General features: G+C 38.1%; 1 protein-coding gene across 1 annotated transcript in view; it reads left to right on the forward strand.

Annotated features, from left to right (window-relative positions):
* GADL1 (glutamate decarboxylase like 1) overlaps positions 1 to 12,605 on the forward strand; it is a 166,015-nt gene extending 153,410 nt beyond the window's left edge. Inside the window, exon 15 of the mRNA XM_015132407.3 lies at positions 12,305 to 12,605. Coding sequence (XP_014987893.1) covers positions 12,305 to 12,478 — 174 coding nt within the window. The 3' untranslated portion in view covers positions 12,479 to 12,605. The remainder of the gene's footprint in view (positions 1 to 12,304) is intronic.
* The last annotated feature ends 1,596 nt before the right edge of the window (positions 12,606 to 14,201 follow it).

The following is a 14,201-nucleotide window of genomic DNA, read 5'->3' on the forward strand; positions in this document are numbered from 1 at the left end:
ATAACAAAAATACATTACCAATCGAATTCGAACTCTGTCTTTTTAAATACCAGAGTCCTTTTTGCCAAGCAAACTCTTAGTAGAACTCTGACATAGGAAGCAGGTAAAGCAGAGCTTAGTTTAGGCAGAGCTGGGTCCTGCCTGCTTTGCTTTCTTCTTGCCCCTTGTGGGAGCCTTCTATTCTTCCATAGCCTGTAGTTTCCTGGACACAATAGAAACATTATGACTTAGAGGAAAGAGTAATTTCCAAACTTAAACACTAGGAGTGTTGAGCAAGCTCCATAAAAAATAATGTGTAACTTGCTTCCATTAATTTTCTCAAAATGTGCAAATCAAAAGCATTTCATTAAGTAAATGGTCTGGATTGCTTTTAAAAACTGTTGGTTAATATTTATAGCATTAATGGTAAGGACTCTTCATTAGTATTTATAAAGATTTCAAGGAGGAACAAACACCTCATACTTAATATTTTCTCAGTATTTTTATGAGTAATACAAGAATAATAATTATTTTAAAATATCCTCATGGTAGCTTTCTTTGATTCAGTGACAGAAGTAAAGTAAGGTACATAACACGTGAGACTTTAAAAGTTCAGATTTTGCCTCTGAGGTTGAAACACCAAGGTGCTTTAGGATGCACTATAGCTGAATAAAGAAGTGCAGTAAAATATATGAAAATGACATAAATAGAGATGCAAAGAGAAGGTATAGGGAGAGCTGAGAACACATCCTGTGTGTGTGCAGCTAACTTTGTGTGGATAGTGAACACCTGTATTCAAAGAAACGAACAAAAAAAACCGGTCAACAAGACAATTTAGACTTCAGTTTACTCCTGAAGCAAATAATCAGTGGAAAAAACCTATAAACAAGATAAGATACAGGTGCATGGGTGCAGGCGGTGGGCACAGGCAGGTGGGGGCAGGTAGACAGTCACACAGGAGGACAGGACGGGCACAGGAAGGAGGGTGCAGGCTGGTGGATACAGGAATCTCACCAAGGCATAATTGGAATGTCTTGGCAGCCTGTGCAGAACAAGATGTCCCTTAGGTCAAAGCAGCATAACCCCATGGGCTCCCTTCTTTTTTCACCCCCTGCCTTGTCAGGCCCCTGAATCTACTATAAAACCAGCAATTCTGTAATTCCGGAAGCTAAGCCTCCCAAGCCTAATATGCAGGTTCTACAATGTAAAATTACTGCTGTGCCAACACGGGGGCCGCTTCCCACATCTGTGCGTGTGCCACTAGTTAGGAGTTTTGCATTTATGCCCAGAAGAGCTTTGTTGGCTGTCAGTGGCTTGCTAGAGTGGAATAAATCAAAAGAGAAACTTAGAGCTGCTAATTTCCCAATGTCAAATATTGAAAAGTAATAGGATTCTCAGAGAAAGTTGCCCTGAGAAAACCCGTGAGAAAATGAATCATAATTTTCATCTGCTATAGAGTGTATTTGAGGTGCTCCTCATCTCACTAAGTGTGTGGGTAAGGTGTGAATGTGACATCTGTGTGGCTAAAAACTCACGAATGTGACCCACTTATTGTAACAGGCAGTAGTGCTGAAACTAAAGCATTGTATCCCTGCTAAAATGCTCAGACACAATATTCGGAAATATTGGACCACTAGCCGTAGAACCTGAAGAGGAACCTGGGATTGTACTCATTCTCTCCTCTCGGATGGAGTGATACTCACTGAGTATGTTAAGAATCCTTGGAAAACAACATGAACATACCTTTAGGCACTTATGATCCCATTTACTTTGCTCTTGGCCAAAGCAAGGTTAATGACTCCTCAGAGAGACTTAAAGGTCTCGGGGGTGTCAAGAAAGAGTGTAGAGATGTCGATGGGGATTATGGGGCTCCTGAAAAGTGTTTCTCAACAAAGGTACTACTGGCATGTTGGATGACATGATTCTTCCTTGGGCAGATTTATTTTCAGCATTGTGAGGTGTCTGGCACCCTTAACCACGGGACACTAACTGCAAGTAGCACTCCACAGTCATTGCAACCATCCAAAATGCTTTCCCATGATTCCAAATGCCCCAACGGAGTTGGTACCACCTCTGGTAGAGACCTACTGAATAACTGCATTTAGGGAGCAGTACGGGGATCTCCCTACATAGGCAGAAATTTGGGAGTTGGCCCACAACAGTTACTCAGGAGCTATTAGCTCAGATGGCTGCTGAGACACAATTGGGTATTAAGCTTTTGCTTTATAGAGTGTATAAAATGTTTATTGTGTCCATCCTTCAGCTAAAGCTTTCAGTTCAGTTTGGTTTGTTTTTATGACTGTTCATTTCAGCTGCCTTGAATATATGACTGATATTAGCTTTATTGGAAGTGCTGTCATCGTCGTCACTACGTTGTAAACACCAAGTGTGAAGCTCACTGTGTTCTTCTGGCTTTTGGGGTTTCTAAACTCTCTGTTTCTGTGGCTTTGCTCATCTGTATTGGAAAGAACATGAATGAGGCAGTTCTTTTATTTTGTGCATGTCTGATTTTCAGATATACTCAGGAGGAAAATAAGGGTAAAAGTTCATATTTGAAAAACGTATGTTCAATCAAAGTATGGCTTTTTCCTTCATGTTCTGCCAAGCTAAAATGATCCCTTAGATGCATATGATTTCATGGGCTATAGACCACCAATTTTACATAATTTAAACTTGAGAGACTTACACTAATGCATTTTACTTCTAAATAATGGATTATCGGGGGTACCGGGGGAAATGAGTAAGGGTTTTATAAAGGAGTAAGAGAAGAATTAGATAGTTTAAAAATGGCAGAAAATATAGTAGAAGAGAAAAATTGATTCTTTGAGCAATCAAAACTAAGAGGCTCATTGTTTCCTGGGCCATGGTTAAGTATTTTAAACACTTTGGCCGGGCGCGGTGGCTCAAGCCTGTAATCCCAGCACTTTGGGAGGCCGAGACGGGCGGATCACAAGGTCAGGAGATCGAGACCAGCCTGGCTAATACGGTGAAACCCCGTCTCTACTAAAAAAATACAAAAAACTAGCCGGGTGAGGTGGCGGGCGCCTGTAGTCCCAGCTACTCGGGAGGCTGAGGCAGGAGAATGGCGTAGACCCGGGAGGCGGAGCTGGCAGTGAGCTGAGATGCGGCCACTGCACTCCAGCCTGGGCGACAGAGCGAGACTCTGTCTCAAAAAAAAAAAAAAAAAAAAACACTTTATTAGGTTTTATGATTAACAAAAAAGTTGGCTAACAACTTCTTTGAAGGTCACTGGTTTATTACAAAATCGACATAAGCAATGCAACAAGAGGAAATTCTCAATTTCCTCTCCCCTCTTCTGTCAAAATTGTTTTTCCTTTCCTAAACTCCTCTTACCTCCAACCTCACCTTTGCCTCTCCCAAAGTCCTAAATAAGAGATCATCATTCACCAAATTAACATAATGAAAAAAAAGCATTTGGGTGGCCTGGTAAATATACAGACCACTAGGCTTATTCGGATGAAATTCAAACTCAGCTGCTCTGATCGGGGCCTGAATCTAGGTGATTTGTATTTTCATGTACATTTGGGACATACCAAATAGTATTCTTCAACCTTTCTTTGATAAAGACATAAATGACAAGAAAGTACAAGGAGACTGCACAATGCTGGAAACAAGCTTATGAATTTTAAGTACATGGCCTTTTCATGGGTCCAAGAAAAAGTAATTTTTTTTACTTTTAAAATGCTTTTGTATTTTAACAACTTATGCAACAGATAGAAATTTCTAGAATATAATAAACTCATCCATACCCACAATAAATTTTAGTGGAAAACTTCCCTCCAAAATATCTGCCAAGATTATCAATGACTGTGTTACTTTGTGAAGGAAAAATGTAAGTTGACTTTATCAACGTTTGAAAAAATCCTGCAACTTAAATGGAAGATTAATGGCATACATGGGTGCAATATTTAATTTCTGAAACTTCAAACTTGCAGCCTCTCTCATAAATATTTAAATACAGTTTAGACACTTTGGGGAGAAAATAAATTATGTCATGTTTTTCATAGCACTTGGAAATGTTCATGTCTCAAGAGATAATAATGAATAATGTAATGAAAGTCCAAATGTGAGTGTAAATTGATTAAATACAAATTTATTTTAAGAAATAAATAATATTAGTTCCATTACTGAGTGCCTAATGTGCCAAGCACTATGCTTATTGTGTTCTCATTATTTCACTTAGTCCACATAAGGACCTTGCAAAGGAATATCGGCTCTGAATGGAAGAGACATATGATTCCCAGAGGAGTTAAATATTGGCCCAAAGTCACAGAGAATTTCAGGAATTGGGTCGCAAGTCAGTCTAAGCTAGTCTGTTGGTCTATGTATGGTCAATGTAATCCATAAAGTTTATCATCTGAACTGGGACACTTATGGCCATGAAAAGGGGTGTTATTGATAATTACAGGAAAACATGTATAAAATGGGTCTCTCCTGAGCAAACCAGATATTTGATCACACTAGTGTGAACTGAGTTTGTTTATTTAATCATCAGGCAAAATAAACATGAAGAGGATAGAATTCAATAGGGCCACATTAAAATATTTGCTAGTTTTAAAAATGGATCCAAAATGTAAAAGGAAAACTAAAAAACAAACACAACAAAAGATTATGTTAACTGAGTCAATCACAATTCAACTGAAATCTTCTATAATTCCATATGAATTATATTTAATAAGTATGTTGGGTACATTTAAATATGTTCAGTCTGATGTGTGGTAGAGCCCCCCAAAATCCTTGAGCCATGCAGTTCCCATTATTCCACTCAGCCCACCAGGAAGAAAAGCTTCAAGTTCTACCGTGTTCCAAATGCCTTCTTCCTTTGCACCCAAGAGTGAAAGGCCCAGCTTCGAATAGAATTTTTTGCCCATTGGTGTTTATATACCCACCATGACAGTACCACAGTGTTCATCATTCACCAAAATTCCCTAGGACTGACTCATTGCAGTTAACCCTTCCCCTCAGCCCAAGTCCTGGCAACCACTCATCTTTTCTCTAGCCATTTGATTTTGCCATTTCCAGAATGCCACATAAATGGAAACATATAGAAGGTAGCCTTTGAGTCTGGCTTCTTTCTGTTAGCATAGTCTATTGGAGATTCATCTATGTTGTGTTGTTGGTAGTTTATTCCCTTTAATTGCTGAGTAGTATTCCATTGTATAGGTATTCCCATAGTTTGTTTATCCATTCTGTACTTGAAGTACATTTGTGTTGCTTTGAATAAATTACTGTAAACATTCACACATCTTTTTTAAGACTATACAGCCAAAACACCAATGTAAAGAAGAAAAAAATGGAGTGAATAATTTCATTTGATTTGGCATTTTTAAGAAAAATGTTCTAAGTTTTTCATTAACAAACAATTGCCCCAGAAGGTTAAACTGTGTAGTGTGACCGCTTTTACACAATACAGTGGGAGATTCAGTTTTCTTTACTGCATGGATCAAGTAGCTTTCAACAAAGGGCAGCACTCTTGCTATTTTTCTATTCCAAAAGGAAAATGTGTAACTTGATGAAACAACAGTGAAATAAGATCATTTTACCTAAGACTAAATCAGGTAGAAAAAACAACAAAGTAGAGAGATTTAGATGGTACCTGAACACAAACTAAGAAGACTATTATTTTCCCCTCTTTAAATTGTCAGGTGCTCTAAGAAACAAGAAGGTGATATAGTACTTGTTCTGGCAAATACTGATTTCTTCCTTAATGGGGACTGAAATTGACTATACGATGAAGGATAATCAAAATTTCTGCAGTTTATGGCTATGGACAAAAGCAAGCTGTGTTGGGAGGGCAAATGTCTGGTATGTAGTGGTATGTAGGATGTCTCACTTGGGACAAGAGACAAATTACTCAGACATATTTGGAAATAGAAAAGCTTCTATACTGTGGGTTAGCCTTTTTTTTTTTTTTTTTTTTTTTTGTATTTGGTGAGACATTCCATTTAATACATTTTAAAGATGTAAAGCTAACCATTAACACAAAAAAACTTTTTATATAAGACTAAAACAATCACTTTCTTTTTTACACTATCATATGTTTAGACCATAAGGAAATGCTTTCTGTCAACAGCTGTTCATTTAGTAACAGCCTGCCTGGCTAACATGGAGGTGACACACTGGAGGATGTATGTTTAGCTGAATCCAAAACCCATTTCAACTCTACATGTTGTGAGCTGCATGTGTAAAGGAAAATTCAGTTCATATTTACAGGCAGAATAATTCCGTTCATATTTATGGTCAGATATGTAGTTCAGAAATAAGAATGTTCACTAGGTTTTAAGAAGTACTTGTATGAGACATATTGTTGAGCTCTTTCATCATCAGAAACAGATGAAATCCACTTTTCCACTGAAGAATATACTTAAACAAAAATTGAAACTAAAAGGCAAACAGACATGTACATCTATATGAGACTTTGTGATCTAACATGGTTCTGATGACCTTAAATTCACTGCCAACTATAATGCTTTAGTTATGCAGATAAATACCAGAAAAATTAATAAGCAAATAAAAGAATTTCATGCTTTCTCACATGTCTAACTTTTCACATCTGCAGAAGTTGGCATTCAGTATTCTCTACGTTGGCTTTTCTCAGATGGGTAATCAGGCTTTAGCTTTTGAGGACTGTGGCTACTTTCTCCTGAGTCCAGTGAGGCAGGAAAAACTCTACCTTCTAAATTGCCACTGCATTGGTGCACCCTCTCAGAAGGGGGAGGCACGTGGAAAGCCATCAAAATCTGAATTGGTTTGACATGCTAATACTTCTCTTGAACTGAAATCCTTCCGCTTAAGTTCTACCCTTGATGCTGTTCATACCCTGAATTCTGGCCCCTGCCTTGATCCATGGTGGCTTCAGAAAATCTAAGATGACCCCAAACTACAAAAAAGAAAGAAGAGAAAGCAAGCAAGCAAGGGAGAGAGGGAGAGAAGGAGAGAAGGAGGGAGGGAGGGAGGGAGGGGCAGGAAGGAAGGAAGGAAGGAAGGAAGGAAGGAAGGAAGGAAGGAAGGAAGGAAGGAAGGAAGGAAGGAAGGAAGGAAGGGAGGGAGGGAGGGAGGGAGGGAGGGAGGGAGGAAGGAAGGAAGGAAGGAGAGAAAAGAAATGACTTTACAGGGGAAGGAGATATATACGTCTCAGTGATAGTTTTGAGTGCCAGATACAAAGTATGAACATTTCATGCCAACGTTTTCCATGAACTAGATTTCAATATCCCACTCAGCAGAACCCTCCTCAAGTTGACATAGAAAAGTGGGACACATTGGGAACCCAGATTACGTGGGAGGAAAGTATAAAGCAAATTAGTTTTTGTGATTGTTCCAGAAAAACTATACTGGAAGAAAGCCACAGCAGCAATCCCAACCCATCTGTGTTACCAGTCTGCAATAAGAAATTTATGGAAATCCACAGTTTCCATTTAGAAATTTTTATAGCAACCTTAACAGATTAACTTTACTATTGAACTTAAAAATAAACAAAATTGGGCTTGTATTTTTATTTCATTTTGCTAGTAATTGATTTTTATTGTATTTTACAAAAGTGCTAGTCTATAATGCATTGAAAAAAATAAAACTGATCCTTCTCCACAGATAGTTTGAAAAACACTTTGTGTTTTATTACATTTTTTTAAGACAGAGCCTCACTCCGTCACCCAGGCTGGAGTGCAGTGGAGTGATCTTGGCTCACTGCAACCCCCGCGTCCCGTGCCACAGCCTCATGAGTAGTTGGGATTACAAACAAGCAGCACCACGCCTTGCTAATTTTTGTACTTTTAGTAGAGACAGGGTTTCACCATGTTGCTCAGGCTGATCTCAAATTCCTGGCCTCAAGTGATCCTCCCACCTCGGCCTCCCAAAGTGCTGAGATTACAGGCGTGAGCAACCGCACCCGACCCTGAAAAACACTTTGTATTTTAAAAAACTGTTGTTAACACTGAGCATGTAACAGTCTTAAAAAGAAATGTCATTTTATGGAAATTATCATTTTATTTTAATCAAAGGCAATAATGATGCCTGGTCAGTAGCTTTTTATCAAATTGCCCCACTTGGTCAGAAAGAAAGTCATCTTATTTTATTTTTCCTTGGATTTCAGCAACTTTAAAATATCAAATCCTATTTTGTGCTATAGCGATGTGACAACAAAACTCTACTTAAATGACTAACTCACTGATGGAACATAACTTAAGGGTAGGGAGAGACAGAAATTCTATAGAAATGTGTAGATTAAGTCACTGTGTATCCAAATAGAAATATCAGGATCTTCCTCCGCTTAAGATGCAGGAACCAGTGCACTGAGGCACAAGAAAAGAATTTGATTTACAATTTGAAGGAAAAACAGCAGTAAAATAATTGAGAGCTGGAAAGCAATCTCACTCCTGCCAAATTGCTTTCCTCTATGCGCACCCCATTTAGGGGTGATATCTGGATGCCGACATTTAGTTCATACACATTTTCCTTCCCCTGTGACATGCCATCCTGTCAGATCAGGACTGTTTCTCTGCTGTGATCAACAAAAAGGAATATCCAAATTACCTAGCATTGGATTATGACTGGAGCTTTATAAATTAAAAAATGGTTGATTTTTTTTTTAAGTGCAAAGGTGATACGCTTATAAAAGCTTTAAAAAAAAAAGATTGTTAGTAAGAATATGCGTGGTCCCTAAATTACCAAAAACATGAATTCCTTTCAAGCAAGCTTTAATTTCAATTTATGGGAATCAGACAGCGAAAAGACATTGCAAATTGTAAAGAACTGTTAAAATATGTGTTAAAAACAACTACTACTACTACCAGCAGAATAGGTTGTGATAGAGATTTGATGAATATCAGCTTTGATGTTGTTTATTACTTTCTTTCCCTTGAAGTATTCATAGACAGGGGAGACCTTCCGTCTTTACCTAGTAACTGCCTCTAGGAATTAATCTTACAGTTCATAGACTCATAAATAGAAGTGTGTTGTACTGTCAAACCCTTGCTTAGCTAGTCCTCTGAGTCATATATTTAGTTATGTCTTTATAATCTCAGAAAATCAGTAACAAAATTTGTCCTAGAAGTTTGGCTTTTATTCTCTGTGTTTTGCCCATGGAAGTACATTCATGTGCTTTACACGAGAGCAAGAATTTAAACATCCAAAGTATCTTTATATTAAAACATCTGAGGTGCCCTCTTCCTTTAACTTTCTTGTTCACGTTAGAAAGTATTTCTGGCTTCCTCACAAGAAATACAAACGTGACAGATTCATTTTGATAATTGCCTCATGTGAGCCTCAGACATATTATGTGCTGGAATCAAAATTCTAATACTCTCCAAAGATAAGGCAGGAAATACCATTTTGGGAGAAAAAATAGAAGTATTGAAAAGTAAACAGGAATAGACTATGCAAATTAGGTCTGAGCCAAGAGCATGCCTGTTTTAAATTTAAAATTGGCTACAAGCCAGAGCCAGTTATACCCTGGGTACCTGGAGGACAACGAAGAGGAATATGAAGAGCATTTTAATTTCAAAAACAAGAACCACAGAACTACAAGCTGTAAGTTCTAAAACTGATAGCCTGTGGCTCTTCTGGCCAGACATTTGGTCCATGTAGTGGACCAAATTAGGTCTTCCTAATCTTGATTTAGCACTGGCAGTGCTGTTGTCTTTTTCTCACAGTTTACATTCAGAAGGCCACTCGTTCTTTGAATTAAAAACAAACGTACTTTTATCATGAACCTAAGTCAAAGCATGGTTCGCCATTGCCCTGTGGCCAGAGAGGTTTTAAGAGCGGTACAATATGGTGGGTCAGAGGTTTAAATTATATGTGTGTGTGTACATACACATGTGCATATACACAGGCACACACACACACGCTTATGCATGCACACCCATTTATATCCACACACACAGGAGAAGCCCTCCTACCTAAGGTGAGAAGGATTAGTCGGTAAAGCAAATAATCTTAGAAAATAATGTGATGCATACATAATGTGAACATTTTCCAATATTTGTATATTTATATTTACATTTTTAATGTTATATTTGTACATCAATGTACATTTATGTTACCATCTTTTGATGGAAAGGTTTTTTCCACCTAGTGAAGATTTCCAAATGCTTTTTAAAAACAAGTGAATCTTTTCTTAAGTAGAGGTCTGATGATGAGAGGGCCCTCCACAGTTCTTGTATAAACCACGTTCTTCAAGAATCATCTTGTCTTATGCAGCTCAGGTTTCTTCAGGTGAAGTACTCAGGCACCTGTGTAGTGATCGCAATGCACAATCAGTCTGGATTCTCATAAGCTTTTACAGTTCTCTTACCTAGTGTGATCGCAATGATGTTTAGACGTCCCCCTTTATCCAGTCTTTCCAACGGACTCAACTTAGTTTTTATAAAAATCACTTTTTTTGGCACTCACCTGTCTTTGTCTTACATATTATTTTACTTGATTTTATAATTACTACTTGCATAAATGGATTTGGAAGAAAACTCAACCAATGCATACAAATTCATGGGTTTCAAGCAGATACGTGTAAGCATAGTAGAGAGTTACTTCCTAGCTTCCAGCTTCCAGCATCAACTGGACATCTGTCACTCTTTTCAAGTGAATGGAGGCTGTTGTTTAATCACATTTTTCTAATCTCTAGAAAGCTCAGAATAAAATGTGTCACATATATTTAGAAATTTGTAGAACCTGATGGCCCATGCTTTTTTCACTAACTTGACCTCTAACATCACCTTTTCTACATTTTTTCTTTTACATGCATATATTTTCCTTTCGTATCTTGTTATAATGTAAGAAACTTCCAATCTTTTGCTAGAATGGCAATGTGATTTTGCTGAATAGATGTTTGTTTTGTTATTGTAAGCACTGTGTAGTCCATGTTTTGCAAGACTTATGTTCTAAAATTAGCACATATGGAAAAAAATTGTTGAGTTAAAATTACCCTTGAACATCCCTTGAGAAGGCTCTGTGGTACAGTTCAGCACGTAGTATCTTCAGAGGTCTAAAACACCCAATTTTTCCATCAGCTTTGGAACAGATCAAGATTGTGTTGAGTGTCAGATGAAGTCATTCGACTTGCTGACAAAATGTGGGTATGTTCAAAAACTGGAGCGGTATGGGATTGTCACACTATGAGAGAGAGACTCGTGGGAACCAAGATTCATGCCCCTCACCTAAGGAGTTCAAAACCACACTCTGCCTGGTGGTCTTTCTCTATGTAGTCCTCCCTTCTGGAGGACTAAGTCTCATCTTCCTGAGAAGGCAAGGATAGACACTCATCGTATTCCCTTTCCACATATTTGCATAGGACACACTCAAAAAAAAAGTTAAAATAAAATTCAAATGGAAAAACTTCACTTGGATTTCCAAGATAGTAAAAGTGCATTCTTAATATTTTAACTCAGTGTATCAAAAATGAACTTCACTATTTTAAAAGTTTACAACCTAGCTCTTTGGTGGCCATACTACTGATTAGAAAATGGACTGATTTTCCCATGTGGTTTTTAAATTAGTATAGTTTCTTCAAACATTAAACTTTTAGAAAAATCTGTGTATCTGGATTATCAGGGCCTGTACTTCGCATGTCAGCTATAGATCTTTAAAATATCAGGCCTAATTTTATTACCACATTTACATCTCTTAATAAGAGACAGAGTGTTTATATTTCATATGTGAGAATAATATTTAAGTTTCATTTTTTTCTAGGAATGGCAGCCATAAATTTTCAAAGCACAATAATTAATGAAAAATACAGGTTCTATTCATAAATTAATAAACTGTTAGGCTTCAAAATAGAACTGCACATAATATTCATGTTTGTTTTTTCTTGGTAGACAACTGGCAGGTTTTCTTTCTTTTGCATCTAGGACTAATTTTGTTTATTCAAGATACCTGAACTGGGGTGTTTGTTAGTTAAGACAAATTTGAGAATGAGACTGTAATCCCTGTGGACACCCGATTTGTTTTTAACGAGGCAGCATTGCATAATGATTTATACTTAAGAGTATGGGCTTAGGGAGAAAATGCCTGGGACCTTGAGATATTGATTTAGTCTCCATGTACCTGTTTTCTCGACCACAAATGGGCATATTAGTAGCATCTTCCTCACGGTTATTGTGAATATTAATATGTCTAAAGCACTTGAATCAGTACTCATATGTCATCAGTCCTCCATAAATTATTATTGTTACTAGTGTCACCCTTGTGTGCATGAGAATGGGATCCAAACCAGTCGATGCCCAGTAAATGTCAAATGGCTGGTGAAAATGCTATTGAAATGCCTTGGTGTTCTGGTCTTTCACCTCCCTCCCCTTTTCTCTCCACACAGGTGGCCCCAGCCATTAAGGAGAGGATGATGAAGAAGGGAAGCTTGATGCTGGGCTACCAGCCGCACCGGGGAAAGGTCAACTTCTTCCGCCAGGTGGTGATCAGCCCTCAAGTGAGCCGGGAGGACATGGACTTCCTCCTGGATGAGATAGACTTACTGGGTAAAGACATGTAGCTGCGGCTTTCGTCCCCCAGAGGCATAAATCCTGTCCTGGGAGAGTTTAGATTCAGAACATCTTGGGGATACACAGTAGATTGCAGCCCTTCTGATGAGAAATAGGAAATACTCCCAAGTCCAGGCCCAACAAAACCAAAATGCTAAGCAATGAATATGAAGGACTCTCTAGCTGCCTGGGCATTACTGTTGCTAAAAGAAGAAAGTTAAAAAAAAAAATGATTTTCTCAAGGAATGCCCCTGGAACACAGCTCTGATAGTAAGTACCATGTAGGTTCTGGATTCTAAGCTTACATTGCTCTTTTTTTTTTTTTTTTTTTTTTGAGACGGAGTCTTGCTCTGTCACCCAGGCTGGAGTGCAGTGGCCGGATCTCAGCTCACTGCAAGCTCCGCCTCCCGGGTTCACGCCATTCTCCTGCCTCAGCCTCCCGAGTAGCTGGGACTACAGGCGCCCGCCACCTCGCCCGGCTAGTTTTTTTGTATTTTTTAGTAGAGACGGGGTTTCACCGTGTTAGCCGGGATCGTCTCTCGATCTCCTGGCCTCGTGATCCGCCCGTCTCGGCCTCCCAAAGTGCTGGGATTACAGGCTTGAGCCACCGCGCCCGGCCAAAGCTTACATTGCTCTTTAAAGAACTTATAAACTAACAGTTTAAAGCAGTGGTTCTCAAAGTGCGGTCCCTGGACTATCAGCATCAAAGCATCACCTGGGAACTTGTTAAAAATGCAGATTCTCAGGCTTTCCCCAGACCAACTGGATCAGAAGCTCTAGGGGTAAGGCCCCGTATTCTGGGTTTTAACAAGCTCTTCAGGGTATTCTGATGCACAGTAAAATCTGAGAAACACTGGTTTAAGAAAAACCTTGTAATGATCGAATGCAAAGGGATATCTAATGTTTCAGAAACCTCTGAGCCAGTCTTTGAAAAAATACAACTATGGCATCTGTAGCACAAATATTTAAGGACATCAGAAGCATGTCAAAAGCTGTTTTTAAAGAGAGAAACTGTATAAGATGTTTACTTCATAGAGATGTATGTTTTATGCAGGCTGAATGTTTATCTCAAAAGTTCAAATTATCCATTCTGTTTTTTCTCAGTTAGAGATTAGAATAAAAGGCAAACACTTTGTAGTATGGCTCTTTCAATCAATGAGCAATAGTCCTAATTCACTTCCCAAAATCATTTGTGTCATTAGCCAGGGATGGACTCTCTCTATATATATATTCAAACCACAATAATTGAAAGCACAATAATTGACAGAAAAATACAGGTTCTATTAATAAATTAACAAACTGTTAGTCTTCAAAATAGAAATGCACATAATATTCACATTAGTTTTTTCTTGGTAGACAACTGGAAGGTTTTCTCTTTTTTTTCATCTATGACTAATTTTCTTTATTTAAGATACCTGAACTGGGGTGCTTTTTAAGAAAAATTTGGGAACAAATTTGGGACATATATATATGTTTCTGTGATATATATACATATATATATACACACATATGTGTGTGGATATATATACATATATGTTTCTGTGTTCCTCTTTTAGCTTGAGTGGCTTGTTTCTTATCTTGCTCTGTGCCTCCTAGGGAATAAACACAAGGACATCCACGGTTGTACAACATTCCCTTTCCTAAGATTTGAAATATCAGTATAGATTATTAAGTGGTTTATATTAGAGATCTGGGAATCATCAGCCTTTCAGTGGAAATACTTCCTCCATTTCG

This window comes from Macaca mulatta, chromosome 2 (assembly GCF_049350105.2).
Source record: "Macaca mulatta isolate MMU2019108-1 chromosome 2, T2T-MMU8v2.0, whole genome shotgun sequence".
Classification (NCBI taxonomy): Eukaryota; Metazoa; Chordata; class Mammalia; order Primates; family Cercopithecidae; genus Macaca; species Macaca mulatta.